Source organism: Thamnophis elegans, chromosome Z, assembly GCF_009769535.1.
Source record: "Thamnophis elegans isolate rThaEle1 chromosome Z, rThaEle1.pri, whole genome shotgun sequence".
Lineage (NCBI taxonomy): Eukaryota > Metazoa > Chordata > Lepidosauria > Squamata > Colubridae > Thamnophis > Thamnophis elegans.
The window spans coordinates 133,473,087-133,490,203 of NC_045558.1; the positions used below are offsets into that span (position 1 = coordinate 133,473,087).

A 17,117-nucleotide genomic window follows, 5' to 3' on the forward strand; every position below is an offset into this window, starting at 1 on the left:
CAGCCATCTTGGAGCTCCAAGATCACCCGACTGTTTCACTGTGACATCAGCTCCGCCTCTCCAGGCATTTCTCAACTTTAGTAGATAGGTTGTCTTTTTGGCCAATCCCTCCTGATTTTTTTTTTAAGCAAAGAAGGCCTTGGCTATTTCTCTTCAGGAGATGAGGGGGAAAGAAGAAGTGATATCTTAAAAAAAGCAAAACACCAACTCACCCTCACTGTCGTCAGAGCAGCCCGAGGACGACGAACACGACGACGATGCAGAAATCTTGCTGAGGTCAAGTTCGGAGTCGGAGTCCTCGGCCGATTCGGGTTTGGGGGGCAAGGCGAGCGGATGTGGCGGAGCAGGTGGCTCATTCAAAGGTGGAGCGAGGAGCAGGGGAGATGGAGCAGCCGCCGTGCTGACCCCTGGAAGGGGTAGCCCTGTAGGCTGGGCCGGCCCTGGGGGCGGAAGAGGGGGTGTCCCTGTGCCCCCTGCCCGACTGTGCAGGTGGCTGAGCCGAGCCGCCAGGAAAGAGAAGTCCGGGTCCTGCATGATGGTGGTGTCGGTTTGGCTAAGACCGTGGCGGGCCACTCCCCGCAGCAGCTCTCCGTCGTGGCGCCCGCACTGCCACCACGGTGGCATCTCGGGCCCGGGAGACTGGCACAGGGCAAGGCGCTCCTCCAAGAGGGGATGGCACAGCACTTGCTCCCGCAGACGGCGCAGGAGATCAATGCGGTAGAGGGTGCGGGAGGCCCGCTCTTCTGTGATGGGTTCGATGAACAGGGTGGGGTCTGGAGATTCTGGAGAGGAAGGGAAAACCGGGTGAATCTGGAATCGTTTTACTTCTCGCTCTTTTCCTCAGTTGTTTCTCTTCTGTTCCACCCCATTCCTCCTGGCCCACTGCCTGAAGCCCTTATAGCAGAGGTCCCCAACCCCTATTCCACAAACTGGCAGTGGTTCATGGCACGCCAGCAATTGGTCCACACAAACAAGTGAAGCCCTATCCCCGAAAAGCAGGCAGCACATGAAACCACGCCCGCTTTGGTTCGCGGAAAAACCTCTCTCCAAGGAACCGGTCCCTACTGCCCAAAAGGTTGGGACGCATGCCTTTATAATACCAGTTCTGAATTTTAGCAACTTTAAGACGTGCATAATTTAATTCCAGTAAATGTCTGGAATTCTGGGAGCTGAAATTCACCCATATTGAAGTTGCTGATTGAGAAACGCAGCTTTATTGTTGGGGTCCCAAGAGGCTGCAGTGCCGGGCTGTGGACTGGAAGGGGTGGGGTTTCATGTGCTGCTTGCATCCCGTGGATGGGGTTGCTTTCTCTCTTTCTTTTTTCTTTCTTCCTCTTTCCTTCCTTTCTCTTCCTTCTTTTCTCTTTCCTCCTTTCCTTTCTTTCTCTTCCTTCCTCTTGTTCTTAGTTTTTCTTTCCTTTCTTTCTTTCCTTTCTCTTCCTTCCTTCTCTTTGTTTCTTTCCTTTCCTTTCTCTCCCTTCTTTCTTTCTCTTCCTTTTCTTTCCCTTTTCCTTTCTTCCTTCCTCTTCCTTTTTCTCTCTCCCCTTTCCCTCCTCTTTCTTTCTTTCTTTCTTTCTCTCTCCCCCCTTCCTTCCTTCTCTCCCCCGTCCCCCTTGCCAGTCTGCCCAGCCAGAGACCACTGACTTACAACTTATTTTGAGGCATGTTCCCAAGACCCTTTACATTCACATCTCCAATGTAATTGGAATTAGAAACCCCGATTCATTCCCACTAACCTCCGAAGATTGTGGACAAGCCTCACGGACTCTTTCAAACAGGCAGTTTATTGCCTTTTTTAAAAAAAGTGAATTGTAATAAAATAATGGGAATGACTTAATTTTTCTTTCCATGTTTTGAAAAGCTTCTTTCCAGAGTTCCCTTAATTATCCCTTATTAGAAAAGGCACTAATAGACTTTTCTATCTCTTGATTGTTCACATCTCTTATTTTTCTCTATTCTTTTCCCAGTCTTCTGAAACAATTTAGAAGTAGTACTTGGGAAGTCACAAGAGTATAATCTCTTCACTTCTGTTGATTAAAACACCCCCTTTTTTAAAAAAAAAAGCTTCAATCTTAACCCCGCCCCGCCAAGTTGCAACTGCTTTTAAAGTTGCATTAACTTTAACAAGTGGTTTCTAATTGTCTCTCAGGCTCATGCAGACGCTGGAAGAGAGATATTGTAAAATGGAGAAATAAAAAAAAGTTGGGACCTTGACATTATGTGTGTGTGTGTGTGTATGTATGTGTATGTATATGTATGTATATATATGTGTATATATATGTATATATATGTATATATATGTGTATATATATATATGTGTGTGTGTGTGTATGTATGTATGTATGTATGTGTATATATATATATATATATAACCCCTGGTAAGCCCCAATTATGGGAGGAAGCCAACTGCTTCCATTATCTGTCAATCGGCTCGTCAATCGGCTCGTCACAAGACTCCATCACGACAGAAACCCAATATTTTTACTGTTGCACAAATAAAAAAACATATATATATCTATGTATGTATGTATGTATGTATGTAGGGAAGGAGGGAGAGAGAGAAACAAAAAACTCCGCTACTAACCATCACTTGCAGCTGGCGGAAGGCGGCACACCTGTCGACACATGGCCACAAAACCGTGAAAATATTTGGCTAGGCTTTCATCCGTCTTCTTGTCTAAGCGGGCAAGGGTCCGAAACCGACTCCAATGGAACCGCATCGTGTCCGGATCGTATTCCACCCCAAACGTGGAAACCACACGATAGAAGTCCGACTGCTCACGGCGCGTCCACCTTGGGATAACAAAGGATCATTGAGCTCCTTTCTTCTTTTTTTAGCAGATTTTTTAAATTATTTTTTCCCTTCTACAACACCTTAGTCATTATATCAACATTGTTATGTCATCATACCTGTACACGTATATAATATTTCGCTTCTATATTTACACACCTTTATACACAGTTCTATATATATTTATATATATTGTTTTTTGGCTTAATTAATTTTATTCTTGTTTTGCAGCCATTTGTACCAATTGTTCCAAATTTTATAATATTCCGACACTTCTTTATCTTTTAATTTCAGTGTTAATTTGTCCATCTCTGCACAATCCAAAGGTTTTTTTTATCACTAATTCTTCCGAGGGGTATTATTTTGTTTCCAGCATTGGGCAAATGCTATTCTAGCTGCAGTTAGCAGATGTATTAATATGTACTTAATTTTCTTTGTATATTTCCCTTTGATTATTCCCAGTAGAAAGATTTCAGGTTTGTCTTTTATCTGTTCTCCTGTAATTTCTTGCACCCATTTCCAATTTTTTGTCCAATATTTTTGTGTTTCCGGGCAGGTCCACCATATGTAATAAAAAGTCCCTTGTACTTTTTTACACTCCCAGCAGGTCGGCTTCATGTTTGGGTACATTTTAGCCAATCTTGTTGGTGATAAATGCCAATGATAAAACATTTTGTACATATTTTCTTTAAGTGCTGCTGATTGTTAGTTTATAATTTGTGTTTCAAATTCTTTCCCAATCCTCTAGATCTATGTTGTAACCAAAGTTTTTGGCCCACGCTATCCTTGAGCTCCTTTCATGGCACGTTGAACCAATTTGGCAACGGGGTTTTGCCTGCTGCTCACCGACAGAATGAATCATCCGACTTTTCTTTAGAATGCCCCAGTAAAGAATTTTTTAAAAAATTCTCTCTATAGCAGTGATGGGCAACCTTTTTGGCGTGGTGTGTCAAAAATCGGCAAAAAATCGAGCATAACTTGCGTTGTGTGTCACTTCGACAAAAACATAATTTTGCGCAATTTATAGCTTAAACTACAAAAATGTATAATTGCAATATATAATTGTATTTAATAAACCAAAAACAAATTATTTAACATACCTGCTTAGTAACTTCCTTGTTCATCAGTCGATTTCGTATGTTGCCCTTGATATTATTGAACTTGTTTGGGGTGCCGTGAACCAGGGCTGTGGAGTCGGCTGCTTCCAGCTCCACGTCCTCATCAACATGCCACTCTAGCCCGCCCCTGCTATGAATATTCCTAGTGACGTGAGGGCGAAGAATATGAATATTCATAGCGGGGGCAGGCCGGAGCGGCATGTTGATGAGGACGTGGAGCTGGAAGCAGCAGACTCCACAGCCCTGCCGTGAACTGAGATAAGTGTGGTGCGGTCGTAACCGACAGTCCCAGGAGTAGACTCTCTGTGCCGGCCTGACTGGAGAGAGGCGCGCACTGTTCCCGCGCTCCTCTCCTGCGGGTCCTCCCTCGCCGCGCTGATGACGTGTGTGCACACGGCATGCACGCCTTACCAGCAGCCCCTGCGCTCAGAAAGGGGTGGCGGCGATACAGTAAGTGAGTGTGGGTGGGAGAGATCACACGTCCCACCCCCCCCCCGTTCCTCCAGCACAGATTCTTTCATCCTCGGCGGCCGTGCAGGAGCCGAGGATGAATCGCATGAAATCCTGTGCGTGTCACCCCAAATGGCTACGTGTGTCAGCACTGACACGCGTGTCATAGGTTCGCCATCACTGCTCTATAGGAACTCAAGGCCTGTGAGCTGGATCCGGCCTGTGGGGTGCTTAGATTACAGATTAGATCTGGCCCATGGAGCTGCCCTGGAAACAGCGAAGGACCAGCCCGTGGTGCCTCTTCCAGCGGAGCTCCCTTTCCGCTGGCAGAGGGTTGAAGGAGCCTCTGTCACAGCCAGGAAATGGAGTTCGGGAGCCCATTTTCGCTGGCAAAGCGCTTGGGCCCCCAACACAAGTGATGTTGAGTTGGCCACTCCCCCCCCGGCCCTCTCCCCCCTCCGGGGTCAAACACAACCCTAATGCGACCCTCAATGAAATCCGAGTTTGATACCCCAGCTCTACGGTAATGCAGCTAGTTTGGACTAAGGCAAGGCAACTGACTCAGAAGTAGTTCAATAACTCTGGGATTGATGATGTAGAAGAGCCGGTAAAGCTGGAGGGTGGCGTTAAGCAAGTCATCAGTTTAGAATCATTACATTCCCACAAATGGTCCCAAGTCTAATCCTTCTTGAATTCAGTGGACCCTTTTCAGGCTCCCAACTCAGTACAGGTAGTCTTCGACTTACAACAGGGACCATTCAAAGCTGCAATTTCCCCCAGTTATGACCTTTGTAGCATACCCATGATCGAGCGAACATCATCGTATGAAATTCAATGCTTGGTTCATACTTATGACCGCTGCTGTGTCCCAAGATCACGGGATCCTAACTGATGAATGTCAAGTGATTCCCTGAACAACTGCGGCAAGGAAGGTTGTAAAATGAGGCAAAACTCACTTAATATCTCACTTAACAACATACATCTCGGGCTTAATTGTAAGTTGGGGATCACCTGTATTGACCTTTAGTTCACCAGGTTCTTTTGCAAAGGTTTGAGCAATAAATCTTAACTGCAACCTAACATGGAATCCTGATACTTTATGAGGGATTGAGTCGCAGGTTCAAGTACCATATTTTTCCATCTAGAAGACGCCTCCATGTTTCATATAGAGCAGTGTTGGCTAACCTTTCTGTTTTGGGGTTCCAAAAATGTGAGTGTGCACGTGTGACAGCCCGTGCTTGCACCCATAATGCAAAGTGTGCACCCAAGTGCGCATACATGCACAAACACACACACCCCTGGGCGGGCTGCACTGCCGATGTGCTGCTTGTCGCCAAGCTGACCTTAATATTTCCTCCGGAGAGCCGGGGAAGGCCACTTTCGCCCTCCCCAGGCTGCAGGAAAGTCTCCAGAGCTTGGGGAGGGTGAAAAACGGGAGTTTAGAAACAGACCGTTTACGTCCTCCCCCACCCCCTGGAAGCTAGAAATGGTCTGTTTCCGACCTTTCGGTAGGCCCGTTTTACACCCTTCCCAAGCTCCGGAGGCTTTCTTGGAGCCTGGGGAGGGTGAAAACGGCCTCCCCCCAGCTCTCCAGAGAGGCCAAAAATCAGCTGGATGGCGTGTGCATGTGCGCCGGAGTTGACATAGGGCAATGGCTTGCATGCCCGCAGAGATGGCCATGGGTTTGCCATCGCAGATGTAAAGTGAGTGAGTAAGCACACTACAAGCCACCCCTGTGCAGAAGCCATCTTATTAGAGAGAGAGAGTAATACAAGAACAGAAAATGCATCACAGGAACAATAGAGATGAAACCTAGAGGGGCAATGTGACACAGGAAACAACGGCAACAGAGAGGAATGACAGAGCTGCATATGATGTAGAGGCTCGTCGGGCATGTGCGGCACAGCAGGAGGATGGGGACGGCCACGCCTTCTCCCCTCGTCCTCCTGTGTATAAGACGCCCCCCCATTTCCAAGCAAATATTTTAAAGGAAAAGTAGCGTCTTCTACACAATAAAATACGGTACCTCTCCTGACCCAGCTTCTCCAAATAAAGAGAGCGGGATCCAAAGCAGGCCCACAAGATTACCTCTGCTGCTTCTCTCGGCGCACCATCTCCTTCAGCTTGAAGGCAGCCTCACAACGTCGCCGCCGCCGATCCCCCCGCTCCGCCGCCTCCATCTTCAGTTGCTCGCGCTTGTAGCTCCGCTGGAAGGCCGTGATTAGTCGCCGCAAACGGGCGGTGAGCGCAGAGGCTGGAGGCCAGAAAAGATTCCCTGGCTGACCTAGAGAATGATGACAGGGACGGCGGTGTGACTTGTGCATCCTCCAGTTGACCCTCTTCCCATGGTAGAGATACAGATTAACAGTGTTTGAAGGGATCTTGTAGGTCATCTAGTCCAACCCCCCCCCCCCCCACCGAAGCATGAGACCCTACACTATTTCTGACAGATGACAGTCTAATCTCTTCTTGAAAGCCTCCAGTGATGAAGCTCCCACAACTTCTGAAGACCACTTCTGTTCCATTGGTTCCGTCAGAAAATTTCTCCTTATTTCTAGGTTGAGTCTCTCCTTGATCTGCTTCCATCCATTGTTTCTTGTCTGGCCTTGGGGTGCCTCGGAAAAAGGCTTAACCCCTTTCTGTGTCAGCCCCTCAAATATGACTCCCCTGGTCCTTCTCTTCACTAAACTAGCCATGCCCAGTTCCTGCAACTGTTCATCGTATATTTTAGCCTCCAGTCCCCTCATCATCATGGTTGATCTTCTCTGCACTTTTTCTAGCATCTTAACATCTTTTTTACAGTATGGTGACCAAAACTGGATTCAGTATTCTAGGTGTGGTCTAACTAAGGCCTTATAAAATGGTATAATTACCTTCCTCCCCATCCACCACCGATATGTCTTCATCCATCATCATTAGCGCTTCGCCCTGGAATGATTAGTGCAATTAAACTGGATTGCCAAGTACCATTATAGCCAAGGATGATGGTTTTTGGCCTAAAAGTCATAAATTTGCTTTACTTGTGGAAACAAGATCCAGGTAGGGAAAACATGGAAGCAGATAGAAGCTTTCAAATGTTTCCCCCATGTTTCTCCATAACTCAAATTTCCCAAAGGAAAAAAAAATACGTTCCCATTAGTTAACTTTGCCCTTAAAACTTCCCCCGGGCACCCAAACAGCATGGAGTGGGGGGTGAGAAAGCAGCCTTGAAAGGTGCCAATGAGTCCCCAAGGCAGCCTACAAGCTGACTTTTCCCCCCTAGTTTGTTACATCTAGACGTAGTTTAATTCTTCGTCTGCGGAGAATCTCAGTCATTCAAGTCACAGTTGTCTCGAAAGTGCTTTTTCTAAAAGCAACTGGATTGTGGATCCCCCCCCCCCCTCACTGAGGAAGGGAAAACTCACACACACACATTTTGCTTCTCATCCAAGAAGCGTCATTGCTTCTGGCAGGATTGTGGGAATGATGGAAGGATTACTTCTGTGTGTGTGTGAGGAGGGGGGAGGGAGGGAGGGAAGTGAGTTCCTGTTGTGGCCCAGCAGGAGCCGTTGGAGCTGCCACCCGACTCTGACAGCGAGGGGTCCTCAGTCGGCTCTGGAGGACCCTGGATAGGGTTCCGACTGCGAGCAGGGCGCAGAGAGGCTGGTTGGCCACCAGGAGGCACCTGAGCCTTGGATCAGTGGGGAGGAGACAAGGGAGAGTGAGCCGGACACCAGCAGTGAATTGTTCCTGGATGCACGGCACTGAAGAGCTAATAGGCGTCAGGAACAGTTGCGCAGTTACAGGAGGTAATTGCACTCAGCTGGTGGACATTAGGCTCCTCTCCAGACTATAAAAAGACTCCTTGTGCACATGCCCCTCTTGCAGAAGTCAACGCAGGAACTAATGTCGGAAAACATGATTGTGAGCTTGGCAGGCTGGATTGCTGCCAAGCCTTATCTGTGTTGGATTGCTGCCCAAGCTTTTCTGTGCCAGTTTGCTGCCAAGGATCTGTCTGTCTGTTAATTAAATGCCGTAACTTATCTTTGGCTCGGAGTGTGTGTTGGTGTGAGACGAGGGGGGTCTGAACAGTTCCTATCTATTAGGACTGGTTTGGCTGAACTGGTAGTAGTAGGGCGGCCTGGGTGACTGGAACCAGCAACGCCCCAGGCCCGCCATGCTCCCAAACGGGTTCCCTGGTCGCCGCCATATTGTTTTTGAGTTCTGCGCATGCGCGGACAAATTTTATTTGAAGTGTCAAAGTGCGCACAGCACACATCCAGCATGCACAAAAGCAAAACAGGAGTAAAGCGGGCCAGAACCCACCCCTGGTGGGTGGGTGTATTTGGAAAGATTATCTAAAGGACTGCAAAGAAATATGATTTTCCTGGCGCCTTTCCCGCGATCACTAGAGTCGCAAGGAAAGCGTGATCCCATTATCAGGCAACACAAACACTACAAACCTTAGTCAAACGAATCAAAAGTGGGAATCCAAGTCAAATGAACTAATTTGTCTATTAACCTAGAGGAGAGAATTTTTTTGCGTCTCTTTAAGGCTGGACTGAGTTAAAAAACTGAACTATCCCAGTCAGAGGAGGCATGGTCAACAATTACGTAACTCAGTCTCTCGGCTAATGAACAAAGTTAACCCCATGCTTGGATTCACCAAGTAGCGCACAGGAGAAGCAATGAAGCTTCTTGGAGGAGAAGCAAAGCATCTTTTTCTTCCTTGGGGGAAAAACAGTCCAGCCGCCTTTTAAAAAAAGCACCTTTTGAGATTCCTGAAGGATATTCTAAATATTCAGACAAACTTAGGAGAATCTGGGCATAGCCACAGATCGCTCAGCTACCATTCCCAACATGCCTCCCTGTCAGTCTTAATGGCAAAGGATCAGTGATGGGATTCAGCCGGTTCGCACCTATTCGGGAGAACCGGTTGTTAACTTTCTCAGCAGCTTGGAGAACCGGTTGTTGGAAAAAATCCCCGCCCTCCCACTTTACAGGGCTAATCCTGTAAGGAAGGCAGGAAGGAAGGAACATTCTGGTGTTTCTAGCCTAATCTTTATTGCGCTACTTACAGAAACTGCCTCTCCGGTTAACCCTTATCACATTGTCACAGCTAAGGCAAAGCGCCCATCAACCTGAGTGATGTTGAGTTGGCCACACCCACCCAGTCACATGACCATCAAGCCCTGCCATCAAGCCCTGCCCTGATGACCAGTTGGTCATCAGGGCAGAGAACCGGTTGTTAAATTATTTGAATCCCACCACTGCAAAGGATGCTGGGAGGGGTATTTCAGCTACAATGGAAGGACCACGCACACGTTCCAAAGCACATGCTTTTATATGTAAAGTTTTTTTTTACATTTTCATAACATATAACCACATGTATACTATTACATAGCCAACATCGTATTGAGTTATTAAATGTTTGCATCAATTCATCTTACTGTCAACTCCCAAAACATTATTAATGTGATTGACACTTCTGCTCTCCATACACCGTATTTGTACCTTATCCATCACTTTCTTTGCCCTCTCTCTTTCCGCTCCCTACCTCCTTTCTTCCCTCTGTCGTCCTTCTCTTCTCTACTTCCCCTTCCTCTCTCCTTCTCCTCTCTCCCCTTTCCACATCCTTGACAGGGCAGGCCGTGGGCCCAAGAAACAGTAGGGGGGGGAGATTTCTTTCTAAAAAGGAGTCGCTTGGATAGGGGTGGTGTAAAAATGTAACAAATAAATAAAACCCAGGGCCAGTAGCCTCGGTTAGGTTTGAATGGCAATGGGTTTAAAACATCTTGGCAATGGTGGGATTCAAATAATTTAACAACCGGTTCTCTGCCCTAATGACCATCTGTGTAGGTGGGGGCTCGGTGGTCATGTGACTGGGTGGGCGTGGCCAACTCAAGGTCACTCAGGTCGATGGGCGCTTCGCCTTAGCTGTTACAATGTAACAAGGGTTAACCAGAGAGGCAGTTTCTGTAAGCATAAAGATTAGGCTAGAAACAACACCAGAATGTTTCCTTCCTACCTTCCTTACAGGAATAGCTCTGTAAAGTGGAAAAAAACAAAAGGAGATTTCTTCCAACAATCGGTTCTCTGAACTACTTAGAAAGTTACCAACTGGTTCTCCCGAATAGGTGTGAACTGCCTGAATCCCACCACTGCATCTCGGGTTCTGTTTTTTTTAACATGAGGCAATGAGCTTTATCTATGGCAGCAAACCTCTCTGCGGGCACGCGAGCTGTTGCCCAGCTCAGCTCCACCCGCACATGGGCCTCCCACCGGCCAGTTGAATTTTGCGTCTTTGCCGTACATGCGGGAAAGGCCCACGCATGCGCCAGGAGGAGGGGGAAGCGTAGAGGGGTGCGCCCCTCCCCCCCCGTGCCCCGTTTTTGCTTTCCGGAGGCTTCAGGGAGACAAGCTAGACACCCAAAACGGGCCGTGGGTGTGCACAATGCGCCCTCCCATCGCCCATTTTTGGTGTCAGGAGCCTTCAGGGAGGCCTGCTAGGCCCAAAACGTGGTGCGAGGGGAGGAAGGTGTTGCACGTATGCGTGGGGGGTGGGGGGGTTGCGCGCATGCACAGGAGGGTGAGGGAGGGCAGGGTGTCATGTCAGCATGGGCAGGGGGCATTGCGTTATGGGTGTGGCCGTTATGGGTGTTGATTTCGGTATGCAAGGAGAAAAAGGTTAGCCCTCACTGGGCTATATCAACAGTGCAATTGGGTTTAGGATCCCACCTCTTCGTCGTGCTCCTTGGCAGGGGCTCCAACTGGTTTGTATTCCGGATCCTCGCAGTCCTTGTCAAAATCCACCCTGCCAGTGACATAAGAACTAGTCAATTATTGCTTGGAAATCCCGGCATCCTTCCTCTGCTTTCTAGACACACCTCAGAACTTCCTTTGAGAAGTAAATGTGAACTCACAGACACCCGAGATCGGGGCCAGTGGTCCCCTCCCTCGGTGCCTCGGTATTAGCATGGCGAGTCATCATGGGTGTGGTTCCCACCCACTGTCCCCATCGTCCGCCGTCCACCCCCCTCCCCAGCCTTGAGAATGGCTCAACTCCAGCCCAAGCGGCCTCTCACCCTTCGCCCACATCCGGTCGGTGCTCAGCGGCAATGGCCTTGTCATCTGGGCGGCCGGCTTTCTCCAGGAAACAGAGCGCGGGGTCGGCTCGCATGGTGTTGTACTTCTCGTAGCCTGAAGGAAAGGCCAAACATCAATGCCTCAAGGGTTTATGTCCCCGTGTAACCTCAGGCAGAGGTTAAGACTATAAAGTCAGCTTCCCGGTTAAGCCTCTAGTCCTGACGTTCCTTAGAGGGCTCTTATCCAAGAGTAATCAAGTGTCAGGGTTCTAAGTAACACCCCTAATGGAATAAGACTCCATGTTGTGGTCCGCCAGCGCCCAGCGGAGCTGGCAACAGATTCGGACAGTGAGGAGGTTGGGGAGGAAGATGGGCCAGTCCTGGAGTCTGGGGAAGGCTCTGATGTGGGCTCCGCGTTGGAAGCAGTGGTGGGGCCAGGGCCGTCCAACAGTTATCAGCTACCTTCGGAGTCAGACATCAGTGGAGCAGAAGAACAGCAGTTGGAGCCTGTTCACAGTGTGCGCATGCGCAGAGTTGCCAGACGAAGGGAACAGCTAAGGAACAAGGTGGACGGTGAATGGCCCCACCCATAGGGAATAAAAGAGGAGCAAAAGGGGAGTGGAGTTTGCAGGAGACACTTAGTTCATTCCTGCATTCTTGCCAAGTATTTCGGCGTCTGAAAAATATCGGTCTGGCCACTCTCCAAGCCTGATAAAGGTTGGTAATTGTGAACTATCCTGAAAGACTGTGGGACAGAAAAGACTTTGCTGGAGAGGAATTCACTGTAAAAGAAATAAAAGGGGTTTATTGGGATGAGGACTCAGCTTCGTGCTGCTGGGGAAGCCTCGGTCAGAACAGTTTTGTTGTTTTTAGAGTCCTCTAGATTAAATGAATTTAGATTGGGTATAATTTAGATTTGGCGGCTTCCGTCCACTGATAATTTATTGGTAGTCCTTGACTTATGACCACCATAGGGGCAGGAATTTTCACTGCTAAGCAAGCTGGTTGCTAAATGAGTCACACCTGTTTGATGATCGCTGTAGCTGTTAAGGAATCTGCCAATTAGGTGTAAGCAAAGAAGGGACTGGATTTGACTGGGTCTCGTTGTCTCATCTCTGGTTTTGGGCCTGAGAGTTGGATCTGCTCCTCCTTGCAAAAGGAAGGGGCATTCCCGTCCAGAAGTTATCACTCACCATGTTTGAAGACCCCAAGGAGCAACGATTTGTCTGCTTCCGTGTCCCACCAGGCTGTGGGGACTTCTGCCTGATCCACGAGCGGAAACCAGATGTCAGTTTCGCTGCAGGGATGAAGGTGGGAATTGGAAACAAAACAAGACAAGACAAAGGACTTGTGAGATGTGAAACAGGAACCAAGACGACTCTCCCAAATCCTAGCTCTGCTTTCGTAGCCTCACTCAGAGCGCAGAGTAGATTGCCCTTAGATCAGAGGTAATCAAACACAAGGCTCGTTGGCTGTAATATGGTTATTTCCGGCTCGTGGGGCTGTCCTGGAAAATGTACCATATATTCCGCTGTGTAAGGCGACTGGGCGTATAAGACGGCCCGCTAATTTCAGGCGCCCGCGAGCCGTTGGAAGGCCTCCGCGCTGCCGCGCTTTCGTACTTTGAGCTCAGTGCCTTCCTCCTCCAGACCGCCAGCCAGACCTTACTAAGCCATCCCAGCCCTCATCCATCCATGTGCCCAGACGAGGAGCGCTGAGTTTAACGATTGAAAGGCCGGCATCTGCGCTGGTGGTGGTGCAGCTTTTCCTTTTCTTTTCGTAGGGTTTTTCTTATACCCGGCATATAAGACGACCCCCGATTTTTGAAATAAATTTTTGGGGTTAAAAAGTCGTCTTATACGCTGGAAAATACGGTAAGCCGCGTGGCTTTGGCTGATCTACCCAATGCAAAGAGGAGACATCGGGCCAGCATGGCTTCGGCTCAGACTACATAATGCGAAGAGGAAATATCGGGCCAGTGTGGCTTCGGCCCAGCCTACCCAGTGCGAAGAGGAAACATGCTGGCAGTTTGAGGAGTGGTGTTAAGCTGGCCATGCCCACTCAGTGTCCCTGTCCCCCGCCCCCCCCCCCTCGAGGTCAATGACAGCCTTGATGTGGTCCTCAATGAAATTGAGTTTGACACCTTAGATGCATCACAGTAATCCATTTACAAGAGAAAATAAATAAACAGAGGCTCTTTTGCCAGGATAAAAAAAAATCTCTCTAACAAAATGATTGACTTGGAGAAATAAACATGTTTGATAAAAAAATAAACAAACTCAGAAGTTGCTAAGGCGACGCCACAACGGCTCATCATTAAGAACAGTTATCTGGTGGAATGGGCGCCTTTAAAAATCCGTGACCCGTCAAAAGCGTGTTCCACAAAAGCGCGGTCAACGAAATCGCGTATGTGACGTCATCACAACGCGACGAAAAAGATCGAAAAATTGAAATAAAAATTAAATTACAGCAAGCCGATTCACATAAAGGTAAGGGTTAGGTTAAGGGTTAGGGTTAGGTTAAGGGTTAGGGTTAGAGCGTTAGCGTTACGTTTAGCGTTAGGTTAAGGGTTAGGGTTAGAGCGTTAGCGTTACGTTTAGCGTTAGGTTAAGGGTTAGCGTTAGGCTTTTCGTTACGTTAAGGGTTAGGTTTAGGTTTAGGGTTAGGTTAAGGGTTAGGTTTAGGGTTAGGTTTGGGGGGTTAGGGGAAGGTTTTAGCTTTATTTTTACATTTTTCGATCTTTTTCGATCTTTTTCGTCGCGCTGTGATGACGTCACATACGCGCTTTCGTCGACCGCGATTTTGTCGTCCGCGGTTTTGTGGTAGAACCTAAAAATCAGAGTAATAAGAGTTGGAAGGGACCTTGGAGGTCTTCTAGTCCGACTCCCTTCTCAAGCAGGAGGCCTATATACAAATCCTTTTCTTAAATAAGGACTCAAAGAAACACACCCCTAACGGAAAAAGTTTCCATCACGAAATCCACTGAAACAATCAATGCCCGTTTCCCATACCAACCATACCCATCCATCTATATACTATATAAAACGGCTGAGTGTGTGTGTGTGTTTGCGTGTTCCACCATAATTCTGGAACGCCTTGAGCAATTTCAACAAAACTTGCTACATAGATGGCCTAATCCCTGGAGACAAATACTGTGGGGGTAAGACACCCCTTACATCCCTTGGTGTGTGTGTGTTCTGTTAAGATTAAGCCTGTTGTGCCTTAAAATGACTTGTACTGTACTACCGTAAAATGGATTCTACTGTACAGCGCAGTGGAGTTGCCATGGTAATAGCTTCACAGTACTCCGCCAGGGGGCTCCCACTGATAAGGGGGAAAATTCAACACTACAAATGACATTTGGTCTGAACATTTCCCCACTATAAATAAATACCCGGGCAACGCTGGGTTATTAGCTACTTAATTATAACCGCAAAGTAGTTGTACAAAAAACAAAAGGTGGCATGTCAGTAATTGTGGGGGATAAGCACACACAACTCCCCCAGGCAACCTTGGTAAACGTTAATTTTTTTTACCTGGAAGCAGCACCTGCCAACACTTTCTCAGCCTGGTCCCCGATCACCTCCTGACGCAAGTAATAAAGCATTCGGACCCTGAGCAGCACCCTAAAGAGGAAAATAATACCTTTCGGTTGGAAGGACCAAGCATTGTTTGACAAATTGCACCCACCCACGTTCCAAGACATTGGCTGTCTCCACTGTTAAGTCAGTGACGATGGCAAAAGGTTAAGCATGAAAGCCAGCTCAGTGGTCTTGGGCCAGTCACTCGCTTTCAGCTTAACCTATCTCACAGTTGTTGTGGGGTAAATAAAGGAGAAGGAATATTATGTATGTTTGTTGCCTTGAGTTATGTATAAAGTAAAAAGGTGGGACAAAAATCAGATGGATTAACCAGATAGATAGATAGATGATAGATAGATAGATAGATAGATAGATAGATAGATAGATAGATAGATAGATAGATATAGATGGATGGATGGATGGATGGATGGGTGGGTAGATTATAATGACAGATAGATGATAGGTAGTTTGACAGGTAGATATGGATGGATGATAGATAGATAGACAGACAGACAGACAGAGATGGATGGGTGGATTATAATGACAGGTAGATGATAGGTAGTTTGACAGGTAGATATGGATGGATGATAGATAGATAGATGGATAGATAGATAGATAGCATAGATAGGAGATAGATAGCAGAGATAGGAGATAGATAGATAGATAGATAGATAGATAGATAGATAGATAGATAGATAGATAGATAGATAGACAGACAGACAGACAGACAGACAGACAGACAGGATAGTTAGAAAGAAATAGGCAGTTATATAGATAGAAAGATATGGAAGAAAGAAAGAAAGAAAGAAAGAAAGAAAGAAAGAAAGAAAGAAAGAAAGAAAGAAAGAAAGAAAGAAAGAGACAGCATTACCACCATACAATTATTTTTCAGTGGACCACACCCAGCCTCTCGAACAGCAAATTGGGAAAATGCCAAAACCAGCATTTTTGAAGACTGAGGTTGGGATCTGGCACTATCTGTCTACCACCTTGGAGCTCCCATCTTTTCTGCATGGAAAAAAGATTGGGATCCAGGGAGTTGGCTTCTACTGGCTTTACAGGAGCACCCCGGGCTGGATCTCCCTTCATTCCCCCCCTCCCTTCTTACTTGTTGCATTGGTGCTTAAGATGTTTCTTGTAGCCTTCATCTTGGAAGAGAGTGTCCGGGTTGTACTTGTGGATCCACTCTGCTTTCTGGAGATCAAACGTGGTCTGAGACTTGACTTTCTTCCCCTTGCGGCCCCGTGGAACCGGGATGGACAGGCCTGCCCGAGGAACAGGAAGGGAGCTCAGAGCAGGGGCTAGGTATAATATGGAACCAGTGCAATAGGGATTAGGTCACCCCGGCTTTTGCAGAGTAGCTCAACTCACACACACACAGACACAACACAGAAGGAGCCACTTAAAGGGCTCACCAACAGCAAAGGGACACCAACATTATTCCATTTCCCAAGAGTCCACCACCCTAAATTCTCTCCACTCTGGAAAAGGATTAAGGAGGCCACAATCTCAAGCTTGGATCAAAGTCTTCCTATCAACAGAATGGACACATAGGTGTGGTTAACACTCTCGAAGGACAGCAATAGAGGGGATAATATTTTTTACAGAGGCATGATTGAGCACGTCTTAATAAACTGCGTCATTGTTTGGTTTGGTGGCCGCAGTGTCTGAGATAGAAAGCTCATAAAGAGAGTGGTGAGGACAGCGGAGATGATTATAGGAAGCTCACTTTCTCTCGTTCAGGATGCTGCTTATAAACGCTATGTGCTAAGTGCTTGAAGCATTGTTAAAGACCCCACACACCCACTTTACGGTCTGTTTCTGTTGCTCCTCCTTTGGGAGGTTTCTAGTAGGACTGATTCTGGAAAAGCTTTGTTTCCTAAGCCATCCATCTGGTATAGATTCATTTTTCTCAACATGTACATACATATATATGAACTAGACTATATTCTTTCCCTCTGTCATAGAATGTATGTGGACATATGCAGAATTTATTTTGACATGTTTTCGTAGTGTTTATTGGAGGTGGTCACCCTTTGAGAGCCGTGTGCAACGGAATTTCATTTTAACGAATGCCGATTAGTCTACATTCAACATGACAATAAAATTATTA

At 47.2% G+C, this 17,117-nt stretch overlaps 1 protein-coding gene and 1 non-coding gene across 9 annotated transcripts in view; both read right to left on the minus strand.

Annotated features, from left to right (window-relative positions):
* Positions 1-17,117, minus strand: part of CHD8 (chromodomain helicase DNA binding protein 8) — a 137,918-nt gene that overhangs the window by 18,607 nt on the left and 102,194 nt on the right. For 6 of the 8 annotated variants that reach the window (XM_032235631.1, XM_032235630.1, XM_032235632.1 and 3 more), the window contains 9 exons: positions 16,113-16,305; positions 14,960-15,049; positions 12,617-12,720; positions 11,424-11,538; positions 11,077-11,152; positions 7,233-7,287; positions 6,448-6,643; positions 2,585-2,793; positions 213-782 (listed from right to left, as the gene is read on the minus strand). In XM_032235631.1, the coding sequence (XP_032091522.1) occupies positions 213-782; positions 2,585-2,793; positions 6,448-6,643; positions 7,233-7,287; positions 11,077-11,152; positions 11,424-11,538; positions 12,617-12,720; positions 14,960-15,049; positions 16,113-16,305 (1,608 nt within the window). The remainder of the gene's footprint in view (positions 1-212; positions 783-2,584; positions 2,794-6,447; positions 6,644-7,232; positions 7,288-11,076; positions 11,153-11,423; positions 11,539-12,616; positions 12,721-14,959; positions 15,050-16,112; positions 16,306-17,117) is intronic. The other 2 variants (XM_032235635.1, XM_032235634.1) reach the window with 1 other exon arrangement.
* Positions 11,222-11,334, minus strand: LOC116523123. Its single transcript, XR_004257050.1, has one exon. It is a non-coding gene; the product is annotated as a small nucleolar RNA U6-53/MBII-28 (small nucleolar RNA).